This window comes from Vigna angularis, chromosome 10, assembly GCF_016808095.1.
Source record: "Vigna angularis cultivar LongXiaoDou No.4 chromosome 10, ASM1680809v1, whole genome shotgun sequence".
NCBI classification, from domain to species: domain Eukaryota; kingdom Viridiplantae; phylum Streptophyta; class Magnoliopsida; order Fabales; family Fabaceae; genus Vigna; species Vigna angularis.
In genome coordinates this window covers 2,101,300-2,124,689 of record NC_068979.1, presented here as the reverse complement: position 1 = coordinate 2,124,689, position 23,390 = coordinate 2,101,300, and the positions used below count along the sequence as shown (strand labels likewise).

Genomic DNA, 23,390 nt, shown 5'->3' with positions numbered 1-23,390 from the left:
GGTTGGTGAGTCAACCCGACCCACCACGGATTCAACCCGTGTGAGCCGGGTTCTTAGTGAGCCAGGTCAAAATTGGCTCGCATAAAAAATTTTACATTTTTTTCCAACCCAACCCAGTTCAAACCCGTGATGAGCCGGATGGGCTCACGGATTTCAACCCATTTTGACGGCACTATCAAAAGGCGAAAAGTAACTTTGATTTTAACAGCCGAATTAATTTAAATATTTTTCTATTTTGAATCCCATAAAGAAATATTAGATTTGGAGTTTGTATTCAACGTAATGATGCAATTATAATCCATTTACTAGGGCTTAAGGATTAACGTATAATACATAGTAAAGCACACCATTTAATTAGATATGTTAAAAAGTAATAATGTTTTTATAAAAATTAAGACAAAAATTGCTATATTTTCAAATTTTGGAAACATATTTAATACATAAAAAATAGTTTAAAATATTATTTTAATGAATGATATATAAAATAAATATGTTCAAAATGAAGTATTGTTTAAAAATTCAACATTAGACCATCATTTACACATTGCAATAAATTATATATAGTCTATGGTTTAGATCAAATGAAACAACTACTACATTTTATGACTATATAGATGTCATTTAGTATTATTGTTCAAAGTTTTCTATATTGTTTTTATTATTTACGTAAGGAGAACAAATTTGTTGCAAAAAAATAGTCCAAGATAAGATGTTGAAAAAAAAATTGTTGCAAAAAAGTCCAATATAAGAATAAAAAACGTCTATCAAAAGTTGCAGTTTAAGTATAAAAAGATGGAGAAAAAACACATATATGATGTAATTAACGTGTCAATCTATTATGTAAAGTAAAATATAATCATGACTTAAAAAATAGATAAATAGATTGTGAATGCTTACCTTCCATTGAAAAAGTAAGTTGATGAAATGAGTCTCATCGTGAATGCTTACCTTCCATATTTCACTATGGCGTTTGAAATTAGTCTCATCGTAAGATTAACATTGTTGGTCCAACTCTTAAGGATAACAGGAATATAGAACTCTGGTATAGTGAACTAGCGTAGCCATGAAACGATAGTACACTCTATATGTGTAAAAAGCCAGACATAATAGATGTGAAACAAATGGTGCTAGATCCAAACATTCAAACCGGAACAAAAAATTAATGATAAATAATAAGCAAAAGGCTCCGTGACAGACCATATTTGTCATCATAATTGTTTCCCTAAACCCTGACTACCAATTTGATTCCTAATGATTACTCATTTGGTTTTTATCCAGAATGCTTTAGGACTAGATTACAACAGTGAAACTTTCTGAATTTCTATACATAGCAAGTAATCTGAATAGTGGACAGGCACTGTATTTAAGTGAAGAGGTGTATCATGGTACAATATCCTAATAAGAAAGAATACTAATGTTTCCCTTGTCACTCAACTATTAGATTCACACGTTACACCCCCATCATTTCTCTTTATTTCCCTTCTTCACTCATTGTATCATCAATCATATGAATCACTTATCTTTCCCTCTTCCCGTGTCTCTCCAGATGTACACCCAAGACCAAGAGTGGTCAGGTGATCATTATTCAAGAAAGAATTACTGACTGGGTGGATCCGGATTGAATTTCACTGATTCCCTCCAGATGAGCTCCTTGATGTGCTCTTCAGTGCATGTTGGCTGCTCAAAATCAAAATTGAATTGCCCAGGACCAACTGGTTCATCATTGATGTCATGAAGTGATGAAAGGTATGGGTGACACAGTGCTTCATCAACTGGAGGAAATAAGTGAAATATTACAAAAAGTGTATATACAAATATGAACTTACATTCAATAATAAGCAAGTAAAAATACATCCTTGAAACATAATTCATGAGGCATACCTGTAATGCGTTTGTTGGGATCAAAGATAAGCATCTTCTCTAGTAAATCCAATGCCTCAGGAGACATACTTGGGAATCTAGCCGAGAAATTTTGCTTCCTATAATGGGGAAGCTGTCGAATATATCTTTTAGCATTTTCACTTCGGAGAAATGCAAGACTAGCATCATCTGGTGAACCTAATAACTTTTAAGCAAAAGGAAAACATAACAAGAGTGTCAAGTTACAACTAATTTACACATAACTGCAAAATCGGCTTATGCAATCCCTCCATTTTCTAACAATGACATTCAAAGATGGAAATATAAACCCTCCGTTATTCCCTAGTGTAGAAAGGGTAGAAGGTTTGGATAGATATTACAGGAACTTATGTCACGCAGCAAACATGTTGGTTTATAAACAAAACCACGACGATGCTAAAGATATTGGCTTTTTATAACATTAACAATGCTTACCTTCCAGTTATGAACAATAGTAAATTAACAAGAGTAATGTTATTTCCAAATTATTTTTCACTCCCATTTCCACAACAAGGAGAAAGTCAAGATGAGAAGAGATAGAAGTGTGGATTAAGATGGTTAGTTGCATAAAGATAAAATAAGAAAAACAATGTTGTGAAAGTGTTGTAAGAAAATCTAGGAATAACACTTCAATTAGTAATAGCTAGAATGGAAAAGTAAACAATCAAACCGGAAGAAAATTTTAACTGCATGGTTTTGTACTTCTTTAAGGTGAAGGGTGCCATTTCTGGACAACAGATTTTTCTATTTCTATGCAATCAGAGTCTGTAATCCTCACAGAACCCAATTCACAAAGTTAAATATCTAGCTAATAATGAGCAGTGATGGTAAGGGTAAGAAAACAAGGAGTACAAAATGAAAACCAATGGCTTTTTGTTTCCAGCAACTTGGGAGCATTAAGCATGTCTGGAAGGTCAAAAGATACAGGGTTCATAAGTGTAAACATGTTTCTTAAGAACGAAAAAATTTACAACCAAGAGACTAATGCCAGAGAGAGGTACTGCAGTACATTATTTAGAAAGCTTCGGCAACCTGTAATTTCAAAAGGAAGCACCATAACACATACCTCCGTTATAAGCCTTAGTTGATGAACATAATCTTTCCCAGGAAACAAGGGTTCCCTGGTCAAAATTTCACCAAATATGCAACCAACAGACCAAACGTCAATTGCAGAGGTGTACTCCGAACAATTGAGGAGCAATTCCGGGGCACGGTACCACCGGGTGACCACATACTCCGTCATGAAATCGGTTTCAGATGTTATCCTTGCCAAACCAAAGTCAGCAATTTTAAGGTCACAGTTCGCGTTCAGAAGCAAATTACTGGGCTTAAGATCTCGGTGCAAGACATTAGCCGAATGCACATACTTCAGCCCCCGTAAAAGCTGATATAGAAAGTACTGCACAAATTTCAAGAACCATTAGTACCGTGCTTAATTTATTTAACCTACATTGGTTGACTTAATCACTTCAAAATTTGTCAGCAACAGAATGAATGGGGATTTTTTGTGATCTTTTTTCAAAGAAAATATGAATACAATGCAAAAGTGAAAAAGGCAACGATAGGAACGGAGGGAAACCTGACAATGGTCGTCGTTAAGAGGTTGATCAGAACGAATAATGTGGTGAAGGTCAGTGTCCATCAATTCATAAACAATGTAAACATCATTGAAGGCATCCTTTCTTGGAGGTCGTATGATATCCCTAACAGCAATTATCTGCGAAAAAACAGTGATTACTAAACAGAGAAAGAGAAATATAAATAAAAAGAGATTATTAAAAAGAGAGAAGAAAATGAACATTTTCATGGTCCATGTGGCGAAGGAGCTTAATCTCCCTCAAAGTCCGTTTAGCGTCAATGATGTTGTCAAAGGCGTTAGCAATCTTCTTTATGGCAACTTCCTCGTGCGTATCGCAATTAACAGCAGCACTGAAAGAAAGAAAAGAATAGCATAGTAAGGTACCATTAATCGAAGCAAGAAAGAAGAAGAAGAAAAAAGGGTTTGTTGGGCATAGATACCAAACGACGCCGTATGCGCCCCTTCCGATGGGACGAAGCGGAGGGACATACTTGGAGGGTACCTCGAACAAGTGTCCATAAACGTTGTACTGCACGTATCGACCTCCGTGAATCATAACCTTCTTAATCCCTTCTTCCTCTTTTCCTTTGCTACTCATCTTCAAATTAACTTTCAACCACGCACTGCAAATGCCAAATCTCTCTCTCTCTCTCTCTCTCTCTCTCTCTCTCTCTCTCTCTCTCTCTCTCTCTCTCTCTCTCTCTCTCTCTCTTATTTCTTTTGAAAATCATCATGTGAACTCGCTCATTTATTTTTCAATTCAAACACCAACTCCTCCATTTCACATTAATTATTCCTTGCTCTTTCTCCAATTCAATTTCTCCAACTGGTCTGTCTATACTGTTAAATATTAATGTCAGAGTATGAAGTGCACAACCAAAATATTTTAATCAGTCTTGTTCTTCACCTAACTATAATTTAAAAAAACTAATTTAATTTCCGTGTTTAATCACGCTTCCTAATTCTTGTCTTTCTTTATCTAAATGATTTAACTGCCAACAGCTGATTACCATTTCGATTTCGTAAAAGACTTGCTACTGAAAGACAAAGTCCTCTCAAATTGTAATTTAATTTTAAATTGACCAAATCGCAAAGGCTGTAATCAGATTCAGTCTAAGGTTTTGTAAGGATGAATTGTTTGGCAATAATTGGAATGTAAATTTTCAACCATGGAAACTCGCCGCCAAGTGAGTATTGAATATGAAGTAGTTGTAAACAAAAGCGATTGAGCGTATCTAATTTTGACGCCAAAGATTGTAGAGTAGTCCTCCAACTCTGTTCGTGTTTCAAAGGTCACCTCAAATTGCAAACTAAGTGACCACTTGTTTAGGGGATTGGTATAAGGGTAAATTATATTAAAAGAAGAAAAGGTTTCAAAAAAAAAATTTAGTATTCACATTTTTTATTAAATTAATTATAAAATTATGTTTTCGAAAATTAATAATTTTTTAATACTAATATATCTTTATTAAATTAATTATAAAATTGTTTAAGAAAAAAAAAAGTCTCAAATGCTAACATATTTCTATTAAATTAATTAAAACTTTAGGTTTGAGAATAAAATTTAATTAAAGTATATGTTAATTTCATTAATATTAAAAATATATTTAATGAGTTAAATTATTTTTTCAATAAATTATAATTTAGTTTAAGATAAAAATAATAATTAGCTATTTTTATTATTTTATAATCAATTTTAATATGTGTATCAATATTTTTATCTTAGTATTTTTTTTATTTGTGTGATTAATGTTTTTATTTTATTTGTATTAGAATTAAAAATTAGAAATATGTTTCCTTTTCTTGATTTTGCTTTCTCTATATTTTTTAACTTATGAAATTTTTTGTGTTGATCGAATTGTAAAATTATTAACTAAATTAGAATTTGATTAAAATTTAAGCTCTTGGTGGATATAAAAGATGAATTCTCCACTTAAGCAGATAAATATGAATTGAAACTAATTACAATAATTTAATAAATAATTTTACATAAAAAATCCAAAAAATAAATTTTAAATAAAATGTCTTATTATTAAATTTACTTTAGGTCTCGAAAACCCTTGAACTATCTAGAACTTGTTCTTCTAGTTAAATTTTACGTCTTTTCCTGACAACACTAGTCCAAATCAAACTTAAAATTATAAAAATCAATTGAGAAAGGATAAATAGATAAGAATAAAATTTAATGTTAAATTGTTTGATGAAATTGAAATAAATGAAAAAACATATTTTAAAAACTAAGTTTTTTTTTTAAAAGAGTAAGATGAAAATTAATGAAATAATAATGTAGATTCACCGTTTTTTTTCCTTCTCTCATCCCTGAATCAAGCCACCAATATTATTTTCCATTCCCCTTTCTAGCAAATAAGGAATGTGTTTTGACAAAATATTTGCAAAAACAGATATAAAGTAAAATTAACATAGTAAAGCTAATGCAACTTTTGTTTAAATGTTATTATTTTAAATTTTAGTTGACGATAGAGTTTAATATAAAATTTTCTCAACATAACACTAATTTCTTAACATAAAAATTTATGCTTAAATCCATTTTGATTGTATAGTTTTACGAATGTGAAACTTCAATCTTCACAAAATTTTAGTTACATATATAAATTAAGTATTTTTATGTTAGTGATTAATGTCTTCCAATTGTTAAAAAAAAATACTAAATATCAATTAGTAATAAGAATTTAATTTTTTTGTCACAAAAAAGTAGTGGGAAAGTTTAACGACAAGTTTTAATCTAACAATTAACATTTTCTATTTATTATTGACTAAAATATGTAGTTAAAATTTTATACATACCAAAATGCACCCTCAAAACAACATGAAGTTAGTGAATTTAAGCCTAAAGATTAAAAAGCAACAACATACTTCATATAAATTAAAATTAGAGTAAATAATGCATGAAACATTGGAATGCTACATACTTCAAATAAATGAAAATGAGAGTACAAATTCCTTGAAATATTAGAATGGTAGACTGTCAATACATGGTCAATGGGCAAAGAATGTGGGATTACGCCTAACCTATAGACGAACGAATCCAACATTTTAATAATAGCAATTACTATTATTAGTTAAAAAAACGGAAATTTCATTTAAGAAATGAAACTGCATTAAAACACCTGCAGTCATTATAGTTTACATATGAAACAACTCAATCAAAAAAATAACAACTATGTACATTAAGGTGATTTAAAAATTTAAACAATTAGCCTAACATCATAGGAAAATATGCCTAAAATAACCACTGTATATTTCAAATTCAGGTCATGATACATTTTCACATCCATTTAGCCTGTTCTGAGAACAGTTATTAGTTACAAGGACCGCATTGGCATTCAATGATACAAAACACTGGGCTATATTAGTTGTAACAAAAGAGTTGAAACATGAATTCAATTATTGGCATAGATTAATCATATAGTTAAATATCTTTAAAGTTGGATATATCCAATTAAAAACATTTTTATAAATGCTCACTTCCAAAATCAATTGCACCATTACCCAGCCAGTTTACAACAGCCCATTCTCACTACCCAAAGCATCACACCTCAAACATAAATTCAGGACAAAAAATTTCATTGTATAAATAACTTAAGTAAAATGTCAGCCAGATCAAACTACTTTGGAACGAGGGTAGCTAAGATTAACTCGAATGACAGCCAAAACTGAACAACCTTGAGCACATATCAATTATAGTCAAGGAATGTTTGAACTTGTTGGTGCTCCATAACCACCAGCACCACGACCGAAACCAGGCCTTCCACCAGGACCCTGAAAATAGAGTCAAGCATACATTTCAGACTTGGAATAAAACTAAGCAAACCCAGATAAGAACAGCTACTACGAATTCGTTATCAGAATAAGAATTGTAACAAAAAATAAATGAGAAATTGTCTCAAATCATCCAATATAACTTCCAACTTCAAACGGAAACGAGTTTAGATAGAACGACAATTTAAAGGAAGTCTAAATCAGAGGCCTAACTTAACCAGCATGAATTAAACAAGAAGCCATAAGCAACACAGTAGGTTCCTGACTATAAAAGTAATCATAAAAAGTAGGTTCCTGACTAATCGTAATAATTAGATAAAGAAAGTTAAAAAATTGGGAAACCCAGGAACAAAATGGTACACTATGAAAATTGGTAACGCAACATATTCTTCAACGGAATATGTTCATCCTAGAATGCTTATCCATCAAGTCATCAATTTATACAGATAACGGTATCATCGTCAGATGGTTAATGTACAAGTCTATTACATCAATTGGGGTATAAAAAAAGAAACCACAGTTTCTCTTTTCAGATTAAAACGAAGGATCCACTTTGGAGAATCGGAAAATATGAAAGTATTTCATTGTTTGTAATACAAATTTATCCTAATTTTCCCTCTATTTTCTCGTTCCAGTGCTATAACAGTGGTTGTGTCTCTTTCAGTATCTAAAACTAAATTTCGCACTAATTTAGGTGGACCATGGCTAATATAGAAATCCAACATAGAACCATGGACAACCGTAAAATAAAGTAAAAGATATGGAATAAAGATATTTGAAAATAGGAAATAAATAAACTATTAGAAACATAATGATGATTGATAGGTTGCAATAAGTTACCCCAAATGAAGGTCTGTAGTCAGCAGGAGCTCCACCTTTGTCCCCAAAGTCACCACCAGGTCCCCGGGGACCTCCACGGTATCCATCTCTATCACCACCAAACCTCCTCTCTCCCTCAAAGCGAGGTGGGCCCCTGTTCAAAGAAAATCACAGTCAAATCAAACACACCAATATCACAATTCGAAGATATAGCGAGAACAACAACGGCATATTACCTGGGGCGATCACCGGGTGGGCCACCGAATGGTCTTCCGGCGGGCTTGGCCTGCTTCTTAAGAGTAGCGGGCACGATTTCCGAGGGAAGGTTGAGGTATGTTCTGAGGAACTCAATTCCATCGTTGGTGAGGAACCAGTAATAATGCATCCAAGCAAATGTCTCGCGCACGTACTCCCTGGACTTGAAGCTCTGCATCAGCTTTATCACCTGCAGATTTGGAACATCAATATCTGGGTGCTTTGCCAGATTGAAGTCCTTCTTCGCATAGCAAACTCCCTCTGAAACAAAACCAACCACGTCACAATTTTAACACGACACAAACCTTAAAAAACGACACGAGAGAACATTAACGGACCTTGGAAGAGGTATTTGCAGATCTCTCGACGGTTCTTCTCGGAAATGATCTTCACAAATTAATGGAAAATAAATTAAGTAAGTATTTGCATAAACCAATTCCAACAATGCAAGCAATGTTCAATCTTTATCCACGAAAGAAACAGCTAAGAGCATGAAGTTCAGATACCATGGTTGCTACGGTGCAGCGGCGACGGAGAGAATGTCTACTACCTCACTATGCCTTTGCCGCTTGCTGCGATACAAACCCTAATTCCGCTTTCTATGGTTTATAGCAGACTTCTCTCCATGTAATACAACTATTGAATTGGGCTATATGTTGCCCCAGTTTCAAGCCTTCCTGTGACTTACTCCAGCGAATGGACTCCTATGAGAGCCCATTTGTTTCTTTGCTTTGTAATCAGCCCACCTTATTCTTCCTACAACCACACTTTCTTCTTTCTACAACAAAAACATCATTGTCATGCCCAATATAACCTTACAGAATATATATAAACTATTAAATTAATTAGTTAAGCATTTTCTGCTTACCCACATGTATTTACTTCTCGAGCTGCCCATTATAATCCTATAAAAATATATATAAATTATTAAATTAATTATATTTGCTTCTTCCATTACCCTCAAATCATTCTCACGAAACATTCAAATTGGTTTTTCTTTTCTTAGTGTTTTTCCTTTTCCTTTCGTATAGGTTCTTCTTCCTGGATTTCGTTTTTCATCTTCATTTTGGTTGAAGCTTAGAATTATGTATTTATTTACTTTTTCTTTATTTACATTATTTTTTTTTAGTTTTAAACGTTCGTAATTATTTATAATTTTTTGAAATCCAATTTGAAGAATGGAAAATCTGTTTTAGAATAAATACCAGATTTTGAAATCCAATATATATGAGTGTCTAAATTTCGAAATTTGGTTTTAAAGTGTCATACATTTCAAATATATAAAATTTTAAAATTCAACTTAGAAATTTTTCAAATTTTGAAATCTAGTTTAGTAATGTGCTGGAATTTGGAATTTAGATTAAGAATTTATCGGATTTTGAAATTTAATTTAGGAATATACTGAATTTCGAAATTCAATTCTACTAACATGGTCTTTCCACAACATGTGTTACTTGATCAATATAACTTGTGAGCAAAGAAATGTCCTGTAGGACAGTGTTCTCATGTTCTTGTTCAACAATATAAGTTGCTCATCCAAATCAGGACCAATTATAATAAGAAGTTTTTTCAACTTTACTGTGTAAAGCTCTCAATTAAGTATTTTGAGACATCTCGTGTTGTTTTCATTTTTGTAACAAATAAATTACAACATTTGTTATAAACAACACACCAAATAACTATACTTAAAAAGAAAAAAAAAACACACTAAATAACTAAAAAAATAAATTAACTAAAAAAATAAATTAACTAAAAATTATAAAAAAACAAGTTACAACTTCAAATGCGTTTTTTATACTAAAAAATACTCGAAAGAACAAAATAAAACACGAAGCAGTGGTTAATACATATTGGATATACTTAAGAAAAAAAAAAGTAGTTTGATGACAACCATTTAATATTCAAGGCTAAAACAGTAATAAAAAAATTAAAAAGATAAAGAAAAAAAATGTAAAGTAATGATGGATAATATTAAATAGATGTGAAAAATGTTTAGATGTGAATATACCATACCATTGTCCATATTTTAAGTAGGAGTTCCACAGGAAGAAGCTTAAACAGAGAATGATTGAGCAAAAGGAAAAATGAATTTTGGAAAAGAAAAGAAAAGTAAATGTATGAAATTATTTAGCATTGCTTTATCGAGTGGATGAGTAGAGATGACGAAAATATATATAGTTAGCGAATGAATAATGGTTGGTTAGCACTTTAAGCACAAGGTACATTTCATTTCCAAAAGGAAGACTTGCAGTGCAGAATGAAAATCTTTTGGGACGTGCATGCGTGGTAAGGTAAGACAGAGAGGACAGGGAGTTGGTCGTTACATTAAAAAAACAAGACAGTCAAAATTAAAAGGCAAATCCATTATTGTATATTCTCATTCAAAAAACACCAAATGTACAGTCAAATTAATAACAAATTCAATATTTTTCCATATCTTCAAAATCAAACTTTCCTGCTGCTGCCAATCGCCTTTATTAGTATCCTCTTCCATGTCAAACACTCAATAAACACTCTTTGCTATATTTATATATATAGAATAATATTATCTTCACTCGTTTTTTCGCAATCTTTTTCCAATCAACAATCGAAAGCGAGGTTGGAAAAAAAAATGAAAAGAAGAAAAGCAATCTCTGCATAAGTTTCAGGCTGGCCTGGACCATTTCTGAAAGCTCTTCCTGGTTAGAAGGGGCATGAGAAAAAGAGCAGTGGGGACAGTCCTCGATCTCAGTCATAAAGATGAAGGAAAAGGTGAAAGTGTATTGGTTCCAATATTTGACGTGTTTGGTGCTAGTTCTTCCCCCCCAAGTTGTCCTTCAACGCTGTCCCAGAAAAGAAAACTGGGACAGTGTTGTTGATTCTCCACCCACTCATTCAACTCTTGTCTCCGCAAACACTCCAGTGCCATTTCTCCTTCCTCGTCTATACTACAACCCTGCACTTCCATGTTTGGCACCATGTTTTCCACATTCTCTATCAATGGTGGCAGATAATTCGTACTATCCATCACTGTAGCTGCTGTAAAAGTTGCTGCTGCCTGTGCTGGTTGAGGAGGAAGAGCATGATGGACTTGGTGGTGGCTCAAGTTCCACGTTTCGCTGCTCAAACCCAATGAATCTTGGAACAGTTCTGCTCGAACATTGGTGGTGTCTACTGTTGTTGTCCCGTGGTCTAACGAACTAGTGTCAAACATAAATAGAGGGCACGTCGAGGAAAATATGGTTTCTTGCACCGCTGGTTTTGTTGTTACGTTGTCTTGGTTGCCAAAGTGATCTAGTTGGTTGGAACTATAATTGAACTGAGGGTGGTGATCCACACTCTGTGTAGTGGTGATTGATGAAGTCACCGAAGGCTTTCTAATTTTCTTTTTGATCCAAGAATTCCAATAGTTCTTTATTTCATTGTCAGTTCTACCTGGTAAGTGGCTTGCAATGTGCGCCCATCTGCATTTCCCAAGCAAAAGAAAGAACATGTATAGTTAATTAATCGAGTTTATATAATGTTTTTACATTATTAAAAACAGTATCTTCTTAGTTAAGATGTCTCGCGTAGAATCGTAATTTGGAAGCAAATGTGTTGAGAAAAACGTGGAAAGAAATGGATAATAAAATAACAATTTAGTTGCTTCAAGAAAAAGTAGTATTAGAATGAATGTCGACACGAGAGGCTGTGAGTGCACACACACTGAAAACAGACAAGTAAATTTCAACTGACAAAATTGCCTGCTTAACTTCTCCAAAACTGTAGCTCCGGGCATGATCCTTCAGATTGATTCGTTAATAACTATGGCTGATTTAATTACGACTAATTCCTATGAATGAGTTACATAACTAGTGCTACAGGTCTCAACTCTATTTCTAATTGCTCGTTCTATGGAAAATTAACTGCATAATAATACTATCTGTGATTGATCGTGTTCCAATTAATTTGAACCATTACCATAGTTTCTTTCTTGAAATATCCTTTCATACTGATCAATATGAAAATTTTAGGGTTGGTGTTTGATAGAAAGAAGAAAGACAAGTATACAAGGTAGTGATTGGAAAGAAATGGCAAGAGCAAACCGGAAAATGCAGTGATCATAATGAAAAATGGTTGATAGTGTGTACAATGAAGTGTGGTTCAAACCTGTTGCCAACAACCCCGTGAAGACTTATAATTAACTTCTCCTCTTCAGGTGTAAACCTTCCTCTTCTAATATCAGGCCTCAAATAATTAATCCATCTCAGGCGACAACTCTTGCCACACCTTTGAAGCCCTGGAAGCCAGGCCAAAGAATGAACATCAATCATAAATAAATAAAAGAAAAGGGTTGATTTCATCACAAAAAAGCAAGTCTAGCTAGGGCAATTCCATACATGATGAAGGAAAGAAGACATATTTTTGATATAAAAATAGATAAATAGATAAAAGGAGAGACCAGCTTTCTCTGGAACTTCACTCCAGCAACCATAGCCGTGAGTGGTAATGTATCTGATGAGCTTCTCGTCTTCCTCGGGAGACCAAAGGCCTCTCTTAACCTTCTGTTGGTTACAGCAAGAATGGTGACCCATCTTAATTTCTTAACTTCTTTTGTAGCTACCTATGTAGTCTCCTTCTATTCCTGTCTTTTAGTCTTAAATGTTTCCTCAGTGGCCTCTTATTGCCTCGATCAAATGCGGGGATTAATTTGTATGCAATCTCTTTCTCTCTCTCTCTCTCTCTCTGCCATCCTTTAAAAGAGAGAGGAGAAGCAGACAGTGCAAGAGCCGACATTTACAACCTGATGGGGTCCACGAGTGGGACCCACATCTCCATCTAACCCTAAAACGACGTTTCATCAACCTTGTGCTTGTAATAGTGTCAGCATTTCTACGTACATGTGTAGTATTACGTACCCAAACTTTCTTCACACACTTAACTCTTTCCCACTTCCACAAAACTCCCAAAATTAATAACAACCCAATTGCTAGCGGAAGATGAAAACGAGAGAAAGAATATTGCCGGTTGTTTCATGCGCTCCCCTGTCTCAAACTATTCAGCAACGTCATTTCATCAATAGCAGCAATTGCTCACTGAGAGTGATCGTTCTTAATAGTACATTCTCTTAAAATAAAAAACTAATTATTTACATAAAATAAATCAAATCAAACACTTACTAGTAAGATGAGTAATTATTTTCCTTTTATTTTCTTATAAAAATTATGACCAAAGTATGATAGGCTGAAACTGTTGATCATTCTATGCTTGTTTAAAATAACAAAATCATTTTTAAGCTTTATTATTACATCAAGATTGTGTTTATTCAATGAAGATAATGATTTGCATTTTTAATGGAATAATATAGGCCAGAATTTCAGAATACATATAGTTAATTAACTACCCTACAATTTGAACAAAGTTGTTTTAGTTTTTAAGCAATGTTTATTCTACAGCCTCAGTCATGCATAATTGATTTTGTTTTGAAGTCTGCATTATTCTGATGTATTTATAGAGACCATAATCTCTCGCTCTCTCTTTTATATATAGTTTTTAAAATAGATATTATATTCTTATTCCTGAGACACTGAAAGAAAAAGTAACCATGTGCCTATCATATAACTCCCAACCTCATGGAGGAAAGTTGGTTCTACAGTGGTGGCATTGAGTTCAACATTATTATGGTATGCTATGGGAAACAAATAATTTTGTCTTTTAACAATATGTGGTGAGTTCAGTTTCAAATCTGTCGTTCATATATATAGTTTTATAACCTCAATATGATAGGCTATAAGGTTCACTTTCATTAACCATACGAACATCGGGATGAGAAATTGAATAAATTTCGAATAATTTTTTTAGGCGATGAAGAATCACATAGTAAAAATAATGTTAAATAAATATAAAAGATTTGTGTCTGAAAAAGTATCATTTATTTAAAAAGAAACATTAAAAATTTCTTTTGTTCGATGTTAATTATATATTTATATTTTAACATGTAAATTATTACTTCTTGATTTAATTTTGATTGAACAGTATTATCATAGTATTTACTAAATGTATTGGTGATAGTGGCAGGTGGGATAGCGTAAATTTCATATATTCGGAAAGAAATTGACATTTAAAATATTTGTTTCTTCCAACAGAATCTTCAAAAGCAATATAATGTATAGAACAAGTGTGAGAGAGACTGAAAAATGAGTTGTTGTTTTATGATTTAAGCAAGCCCAAGCTACTAATTATTTTGACTTGATTGTCTTTTCATTTAATTAAGAAGGAATAATAATTTCATTAGTGGTGTTGGAAAAACGTGTATAAGTGACATGATTGACATCAATTAAAGTTAATAGCCTAAATGGGACTTCTAAATCTCAGGTTTTAGATTTCACCAGCTGCAACTTTTACAACATAAAACCTATAATCATTGCTCATCATCCATACCATACCACCACATAAGCCTCAAACCAGAATTATCAACTACATTAAGATTTAGATAAATTTATTTTCATATAATAACAAAAAATATCTGGCACTCAATTATGAAAAAAGATGTTTTAGAGGAGAGAGAAAAAAAGAACATAAGAAGATATGGAAAGATAAGAGGATGATCTGGGAAGTGGGAAGAGGTGACCCACAGCAGTAGTACATTGAGGAAAGACAGAGTGTCGGCTTAGCCTAAAGTGGGCTATTATCGTGTTTCAATGATACCTCCATCGAAAAGCCCCATTAGTTATGCAGCTGAGATCATGTTCCTATTACACAATGACATTGCCTCTTAAAGTAACCCATGCACTCAACTTCACTAATCTCCTCAATCTTCGTTTCGTCATCAAGATTTTCCAACACTTCCAATATCATTTCTCTCTCTTCATAATCATTCCATTAAGACTCCCTCTTCTAACTTCTATGCCCCCAATCACTTCCATTTTTCTTCCCACCCTTCAATCCATCAATGTATAAGTTCATGAGTTGCTATTTTTAAAATTTAGTAATCATAGTGCATGTAGAATGCAATGGTGAGATGTTGAGATGAAGAAAATGAGTTTGTTTGTTTGTTTGAATGCTCTTATGATTGGAATTGTTTAGAAAGAAAAAATACATCTTTAAAAATCTTTTTGATGCTTAAGTTAGTAAGAGTGTTTGTTGTAGACCTAAATGTTATTATTGGAATAATAATTATGATACGTGGGTATAGTTCTAATAAACATAAATTTGGATTATTTTAGAATAAAGATTAATAGACCTTGTTGATCATGTTTTTGTTAAGAAGTGAACTTTAAGTCATATGCCCAACAAACAACAAATGTCGGTAGGATAGGTTTTAACCTGACTCTGATACCATGTCAAGAGGTGGGTTTTAAATCTAACTCAACCTTACAAAATGAGCTTGTAAGCTGAGTTTTGCACCCATATATATATATATATATATATATAAATTGACTTTATGTTTATTCGATGTGAGACTTTCAACAGTTTTTAATGTGTCCATTAAGTACAATATTGTAAGTAGAATATTGAGATGAAGAAAATGAGTTTATTTTGGGTGTTGATTAGTTAGAGGAAAAAAAGTATTAATATGGCATTTGAAAGGTTTGTATGAATACGTATATGGAATATACATAGTTAGCGAAAGGGAAGGGAAGGAAGGGTTGATTGATGCGAATGAACCACCAAGTTGATGTAGAAGGGAGGAAAGTGATATTTGCTTGTATGAATCGCAAGCTAAAGCTTTGAAAGTAATATACAAATGATTTTTAAAATAGACCTTTGGGAGGAAATGAAAAGGAAAATCATTGTACTTAGCTTTAAGGAGGAGCAATATTGGAGGGATTCATGTGGGTCAGCCCCAGTTGGATTTTTAAGCAGTGATTAGTGAGGAAAAACACACATACACACTATTAAGGACATTGCCTTTATAAGCATGGTTGGTTAAGTTATTAAGTCATGGATGAAATGTCTCCACCATTGCCTCTTTCTTTACATCTTCATCAATCAAACTACATTATCCATACTAATTATCTACTGCTGCTACTACTACAGTAGTGTATGGTGGTGGAGTCATTCATATGGACCCCTCCTTCCCCTGTTTCTAATCGAACCCTCAAAAGTCACAAAAGCTAAAACAACAATCATAATTATGCATGAAAAATGGGCTGCCATATCACATTAAATCAATCAATATCTTAATAAAAAAATAAATTTTAAATTTAACTCAATTAAAAAATCAACTTAAAATAAAGTTTGTATTTATTTATATATTATAAATTAGTGACACTTTATCAATATGAAAATTTCAACATGGAATAGAGAAAACGGCAGATTGTGAGAAAAATGAACAAGCCAATATCATTTTATCACTGACTTTTCCAATCACAATAATTCAACATACCCTTCCCTTGAAAAAAAAAAGGAAAGAATTTTTGGTTTTGTTTTTTATTTATTTACAAATTGAGATTTTGACTGCGCTTCTTCTTGATTGCTGATGGAAGATTGTATGAGAATCTTTCGTTGCAGTGTTTGAAGATTAAAAAGCGGTTAAAACACGTGGGTATATTTCAGAAAATGAGAGGAGAGATCAGAGTTCACTATGACAAGTTCCATCCTTTTAAGTACTGTTTGTATAAACTCACATTATAAAAAATTTATTTGTGTAACATATAATTAGTCAAAATTAATTAAAGTAGTCAGTGACGTGAAAACATATCACTATTTCATCACGTGATCAACTCAATTTTCTTAAGCATGATTTTCGACGAAAATAAAAAAAAAAACTTCATGAATTAAACTCAATCGTAGTAAAAGTTGAGATTTAAAATTGGTTTGATAATTTTAAATGATTTGAGTTATATTATTATAGTTCACGTAAACACAATAAAAATAGATTATTTTAATTATATACAACATAAGTTATCTATAACAAACAAAATGGGAGTTTTTCTCTAAAATGATAAAATAAAATATATAAGAAAATATAGTGTCTACAAATATATAATACATTTTTTTTCATACATACCTACAAATATTTGTCTACAAATGTTCAAGCTATCGTAAGATAGATTGTTAAGTGTTTAAATTAAATTGGCCTAGACCAATTGCAGGATGTAAACACAACGAGTGGGTTAGCCCATTAATATGCGTGTGAATTAGTACATAAATAATACATTTCTATTTATATGCGCGAATTTAAGAGTAAGAATGGGAGGAGATCATTCTTACTCACTAGTGTAGAATTGACCTTTAACGTCACCCCATAGACGTCCGTCTATCAAAACCCCAACGTAAATAATTGACCGGTGGCATAAATGTAAATAACTGAGTGTGGAGACGTCCGTCCTGGAGGGGTCGGACGTCTATAATATAGTAGACGTCCGGCCCCTCTAACGGACGTTCAAAAGGCTGACGGGAGAGTTGAAGATTCAGCCTTTTGAACGTCCGTTCTGGAGGGGGCCGGACGGACGTTCAAAAGGCTGAAGCAATAAACTCTTCAACTCCACTTGTCAGCCTTTTGAATGTCCGTCTTGGAGGGGGCCGAACGTCTACAATATATAGACGTCCGGCCCCCTTTGTCGGGTTCATGTCAGACGTCAAAAGGCCAAAATAACAGACGTCTAAAGCGCTTTCTGCATTAGTGACTAGAGGAGATCAGTACATAAATAATACATTTCATTCAAATACTTTTATTTAATTTTAAATTTTTATCTATTTAATATATTTTTGTATAATAAATTAAAATATTCATTATTTACGATAAAAACTTCTCTTTTAAGTTTCATACTTTTTTGGGTTAAATATGTTTTTACTCTCTAAATTATCAAGCGATTTTGGGTTTCGTCCCTCTTCAAAAGGTTTGTTCATTTTCATCCTCTAGTTTTGAAACTTTTATTTTTAGTCTTTAAAATTGAACAACGTTAAGTGTCCTCATCATCACCCAGCCTACACTGAGTTTTATACAATTGTACATTGATAAAGAGTAAACATGTTCTTGTTGCAGTCTGCAGCTTTTGATCATTTGCAATTTGGGAATTTGAAGAAAGACCTCAGTTTGGTTGGCTTGTGCCGAGGAGAGCAATGTCGATAGTGATGATGGTGTTGTCTGGCCGGAGTGAATTTCTTCTACCGACAAGAGGCTGCTTCAGGCAACGGCAGCGAAAGCCGATGTGGTGGTGGCTGCAGACGGTAGTGGAGACTTTATCGGAAGCGGTGGACGCTGCTCTGTTGATGAGTAGTAAAAGAGAGAGAGAAAAAAAACAACAAACGTGACAAGGAAAGTTGGCATCACAGGTGGTTTGTCGTTTGCCACATCAAAGAAAACTTAAAGCCGTTCAGTTTTAAGGACTAAAAATTAGAATTTTAAAACTAAGAAGTCGAAAATGAACAAACTTTTCGAAAATGGATGAAACTCAAAATCGCATGATATTTTAGAGACTAAAAACATATTTAATCCTACTTTTTTTAAAACACGTAACTAAATTAATAATAACTTGTTATTATTACTAGAAAAAAACACTTTCGAAATCATCTAATAGACTTCTTTTAAAAAAAAAGAAATATTTTAAAATATGATAACATTTTTAATTTTTTTTCACACAAATATGGACTACAGTTCTTTTAAAGATTTAATGTCTAAAATTATTTTAAAGTTTTAAAAAATGTCACTATTATTTTAAAATTTTATCTATTTCAGATAATAGATTTGGTTTTAGGTTTAATTTTACAAAGAATCGAAACCTTTTTCTTTACTAGAGTTATTTTTTTGGATGTTTAAAAGTTCGTATTTGTTTCATTATAACACTGAGAACTCCTTTGTTTTCTTTGCAACTGGAAGACGCTAACACCATTGTCATTTCTCCATTCCTAATATGAAAACGAATGTCATTGTATTTCCATCGTTGGCTCATTCATTCATTCTCTTTTACCTCACTTTTCTTTTTTCTATTTTGTTAAGGTTCGTTATGTTTTTCCTAAAATACATTTTGTGTCATCATTCGGGTTCAAGTTTTGTATTAAGGTAACATTGTTGTAGCATCATTTTCTTACTTTCAGTGTTTTGCATCTTAAAAATTTATGTAGTTAATGTATATTTTTAAATGCTTGATATATTTTATTTATGTTTGGATATTTCTAATTGTTTTGCTTTTTCTAAGTTCATAATATAGACATAAAGAAAAACAAAAAAAAAATTCTTAAAAAAATCTCTAATAGGTTTGAGTTATAGAAAATACAAAATATGTAAAGAAGAATAGACTTAAGTTTTTTCAAGAAACTCAAACATATAATTGAATAATTTTTATTTTTTTTTAAATCAAAGCCTTTTATTTACTTGAAAGTTTATTTTTTTTATTTTCAATCTTTTTTTGTTTTTGGCTTCAGTTGTGAACGAAACCTATTATGAAAGTATAGACTAGTTAAAAATCAAAATTAAAAGTCTCATTTTTAATCTCATTCGGATATGCTTCAATTAGAAAATCGAAATATAGTATAAAAAAAATTGATGTCAAAATTCTTCATTGTATTAGTGTATATAATTTTAATTTTATTTTTTAAAATCTTATTTAAACATAGAAAAATATCCATTATTAGTCCATAGGTAACTTGCTAATTTCCTTATATGCTTTGCATTTCATCAATTAATTTATTAGATTACTTTTATAAAAGTAAATAAACATGATTTTTTAATTGTATTTCATCGTGTAACATAACGATAAAATATAAAGCAATTTTAGTTACCATTACGAAATATATGTTACCATCTAATTATCATCTCAAGGGAAATTACATTACGAGGCAAAATAAAAATAAAGACATTTATTAATACTAATCTTGACCTTACAATCTGCATAACATAACAGATATACATAAATCATCCAAACCAAAGTAAAGTAAAAGTAAAAACCATACAAACCCTGTATGATATAAAAAACTACTTTCACCATCAATTCCATTGCTTGCAAGTTAAAAAAGACGAAGACCATGGAGTTATTATATCCATGAAGCAGTATGTGTAATGTCATTGGTTAGAGCAAGAATCAATCTTAGGATCATCAAGTGGAGGCTTTAACTAGAGGTGACTGAGGAAAAGGTGAGTGAGGTGACACCAAAAAATCATCCAACCTTCTGGATGAGAAGCTCAGACTCAACTTTCTGTAGCTGCAAGATTTCTTCTTTGTTTCTGTGTTCTGACGAACAAAGGTGCGCATTCTCGCCAGAGAAACCTCCACGGCTCTATCATCCATGTTGGCATAGCAGACCCTGAACCACCCTGGCTCAGAGCAGTGAAAGGAAGAGCCAGGGGAAATATTGATCTTAACGTGGTGAATGATCACTCTCCACAGCTCCATTTCCGCCTCAAACGTCGCCTTCTTCAAAAGACCACGCAAATCCATCCACACAAATAGTCCGCCATTGCTCGCCAAGCACTTTATGCCAACCTGCTCAAGACCCCTACAAAGAACCCCATACCTTTGCGCAAGCCTCTTTGCACTCTCTTCCAGAAACCCTTTCACGAACTCATCATCAGAAAGCATCGATGCCATAAGGTACTGTGTCTGCGTGGACACCAACCCAAAGCTAGACATTTTCCGAGCGCAACTGACCACTGCGTCGTTGTAAGAGTATATGATGCCAACTCTGAAACCGGGGAACCCCATGTCCTTGGAAAGACTGTAAACAATGTGGATAAGGTCACGGTCACATTCGATGTCTTTGTCTTCCTCCACTACCTCCGCGATGCTCGTGAATTCAGGGTAGCAAAAAACCGTACCCGCGTATATTTCGTCGCTTACTAGGTGGATCTGTTTTTCGTTGATAAAACCCAGCACTGTTCTTAGAGTTTCTCGGTTCATCACAGTTCCCAGTGGGTTTGATGGATTGGTAATCAGTAACCCCTTTATTCTGATGTTGTCCTCTTTGGCTTTCTCGTACGCCTCGTCCAATGCTTTCCTCGTCAACTTGAAATCGTTAGAGCTTTTGCAGATAACTGGAACAAGTTGAACCCCCGTTCTCCACCTTAAATCCCTGTCGAAACTGCAATAGGAAAATCAATTCAATTATTATTACAGCTTATATAGAATCTGGGTCAATCGAATTCTGTCGTGTTATAGAGATGAATAGCACACAACCAAAAAGAAAGAAGAAAAAACTATAAAACATGCAGAAGTCGTCAATTCTCATGTCATGAAATATCATACCGCTGAAATAATATTTAAAATCTCACTTTAGTACGAAGTTTTTTGAATAAAAAGTGACAATTTAATATGACATTTATCCAAGTTAAGCATTATGCATGAAGAAACGGTTTAGAACAGAAGGTGATTTTCAATAGAATCTTAATATAGTTTTGTGAAAAAACTTAATTTTGCGTGTCAATTTGGAGTCATGTTTTAGTCTTTGGTCGTGAGGGGTGACAACAAAGATCAGAAAGAGACAGTGGATAATTAAATCACGGTGTATTATTATTGACCCAGGAGAGTTGATTGATGCTGTTCAACTAATTGTGATTTAGTTAAGCTTTTGACCAGGTCTTGGTCATCACTTAGTTAAATGGACCACATTTAACTTAGCATCTAATCTCGAAACATTACGCTGGAATGTTAAAAAAAACGCAAATTGATAACAAAGATAATATGAATGTTAGTATTACCCTGCATAATAAGGTGTGGGGACCAAAAATGCGTCACCGGGATCTGCCAAACAAAACGCAGTCACCTCGTGTGCTCCCGTTGCTCCACTGCTCATAACAATTCGCTCAGGGTCGAACGTTACTCTATTTCCTCTCGTTCTTTCCATGAATTTAGCCACTGCCTGTGGAATTAATTTCAACCCAAAGTTAATTATGTTATATTATATTATATTATATATAGCAAGCTTGATTTGAATAATTAAGGTTTTTCAGTTTATCCTAGTACGTCGCTCACATTTCTGAACTCCGGTAGCCCATGATAATCCTGAAAGTTGGCAATGGCCTTGAAATCACGCACTCCTTCTTGTGTGCAAATGGAAGCCCCCGGATTATTCACTAACCAATGCTGAACCAACTCCGAAGCAAGCTGCAAAAAATGAAAAATAAAAAATTAGATTTTTGGCTTGTGCTGTGAGCTTGTTCAAACTCTCGTTGGGTTTTGTAGTACCATGATTACGGATGATGCCATGAGTTTTCGTTTTCACAGAAGCTGAGAATTAAAAGAAGGTTGATTTGATTATATATACCTGATTTTCTGCAAGACCCATTTGGATAACCCCGTTAGGATTCTTGGTGGGGTGGAAGGGATCATCTTCATAGGCCTTCCACCCGTCGAAGTAAGGGGAGTCCTCACCATGGCCATTGCCGGTGGCAATCTTAGAGAGTAACTGAGGTTGGTTTTCGTTCATCATTATCTCAAGTTACGTTGTTTAACGATGTTGAATGTGAAGAAAAAGCAAGGGCTGTTCTTGAGTGGTAGGAAAATTTTGGCTCAAGCCCTAACTTGTGCTTGTGTGTGTTGATGTTACAAGGCGAGTCTGTGAAGGTATTTATAGAGATAATTCCACCACATGATCGTTGATTTTCAAAGGTTAAAATCCTGGTTGACTGAATATAAAAAGAAATTTTGTGCCAGAGGAAACCGCCATGAGTGGTCCTTTTTAAATCCTTCAATACTTAAGTACATCAAACAAAATACCATGACAGTGACCAATCTTCAATTTACCTTAAAAAAGAAAAGATTCTTGCTGTCTTAATATTTTCAAACTATACTATACGATGTATACATGTTTACGGTTTACAATTCCTTTTACCTTTCTTAACTAAGTTATTTGGAGATAACATGAGGAAAGTAAGTTCTACATTAATAGCTTAAAATAAAATAAAATGACTCTGATAATGGTTACAAATTATGTGGAGAAGATAGTCTGCAGAAGAGATCGTCTGATGGAAAAAAAAAATCTAATATTGTTAAAATTAAATATACCTTCTAGAATGGTGATATTACTATATATCCATTAAATATACTTATATATCCATTATAATGTTAAGTCTCTCTTTAATTTGGATGTTTTTAGTTGAATTTTTATTATTATTTTGTTCTGTTGTTTATTTTTTTACGGTTATGATATTACTATAAAA

The 23,390-nt window shown here is 33.0% G+C and overlaps 3 protein-coding genes across 3 annotated transcripts; all 3 read right to left on the bottom strand.

The window, feature by feature from the left end:
* Nucleotides 1–1,140: 1,140 nt before the first annotated feature.
* LOC108320361 (mitogen-activated protein kinase homolog MMK2-like) lies at nt 1,141–4,301 on the bottom strand. The gene is made up of 6 exons (XM_017551751.2): nt 3,919–4,301; nt 3,699–3,828; nt 3,479–3,616; nt 2,966–3,298; nt 1,882–2,065; nt 1,141–1,772 (listed from the first exon to the last, which is right to left on the bottom strand). The coding sequence occupies exons 1-6, from the start codon at nt 4,074–4,076 to the stop codon at nt 1,597–1,599; spliced, it is 1,119 nt and encodes a 372-aa protein (XP_017407240.1). The 5' UTR covers nt 4,077–4,301; the 3' UTR covers nt 1,141–1,596.
* A 2,630-nt stretch (nt 4,302–6,931) lies between these two features.
* Nucleotides 6,932–12,951, bottom strand: LOC108320319 (uncharacterized). Its single transcript, XM_052869456.1, has 8 exons — nt 12,753–12,951; nt 12,461–12,590; nt 11,068–11,775; nt 8,839–8,878; nt 8,671–8,719; nt 8,314–8,593; nt 8,099–8,231; nt 6,932–7,258 (listed from the first exon to the last, which is right to left on the bottom strand). Exons 1-8 carry the CDS (start codon nt 12,883–12,885, stop codon nt 7,184–7,186), a joined length of 1,548 nt encoding a protein of 515 aa, XP_052725416.1. The 5' UTR covers nt 12,886–12,951; the 3' UTR covers nt 6,932–7,183.
* Nucleotides 12,952–20,265: 7,314 nt separating this feature from the next.
* On the bottom strand, nt 20,266–22,897 carry LOC108320353 (1-aminocyclopropane-1-carboxylate synthase). Its single transcript, XM_017551741.2, has 5 exons — nt 22,892–22,897; nt 22,496–22,663; nt 22,204–22,335; nt 21,930–22,090; nt 20,266–21,313 (listed from the first exon to the last, which is right to left on the bottom strand). The coding sequence occupies exons 1-5, from the start codon at nt 22,895–22,897 to the stop codon at nt 20,332–20,334; spliced, it is 1,449 nt and encodes a 482-aa protein (XP_017407230.2). The 3' UTR covers nt 20,266–20,331.
* Between the last annotated feature and the right edge of the window lie 493 nt (nt 22,898–23,390).

Excerpts from the sequence above, each read along its gene's own strand:
- LOC108320361 (XM_017551751.2), bottom strand. The coding sequence starts at position 4,076 with ATGAGTAGCAAAGGAAAAGAGGAAGAAGGGATTAAGAAGGTTATGATT. Across the intron at positions 3,617-3,698 it reads GCCACATGGACCATGAAAAT|ATAATTGCTGTTAGGGATAT; the intron begins GTTCATTTTCTT and ends GTTTTTTCGCAG. Across the intron at positions 1,773-1,881 it reads TCCCAACAAACGCATTACAG|TTGATGAAGCACTGTGTCAC; the intron begins GTATGCCTCATG and ends TATTTCCTCCAG.
- LOC108320319 (XM_052869456.1), bottom strand. The coding sequence starts at position 12,885 with ATGGGTCACCATTCTTGCTGTAACCAACAGAAGGTTAAGAGAGGCCTT. Across the intron at positions 8,720-8,838 it reads GCTGCACCGTAGCAACCATG|ATCATTTCCGAGAAGAACCG; the intron begins GTATCTGAACTT and ends TAATTTGTGAAG. Across the intron at positions 8,232-8,313 it reads CCACCCGGTGATCGCCCCAG|GGGCCCACCTCGCTTTGAGG; the intron begins GTAATATGCCGT and ends TTCTTTGAACAG.
- LOC108320353 (XM_017551741.2), bottom strand. Across the intron at positions 22,336-22,495 it reads TGGGTCTTGCAGAAAATCAG|CTTGCTTCGGAGTTGGTTCA; the intron begins GTATATATAATC and ends CATTTTTTGCAG. Across the intron at positions 22,091-22,203 it reads GGCTACCGGAGTTCAGAAAT|GCAGTGGCTAAATTCATGGA; the intron begins GTGAGCGACGTA and ends TTAATTCCACAG.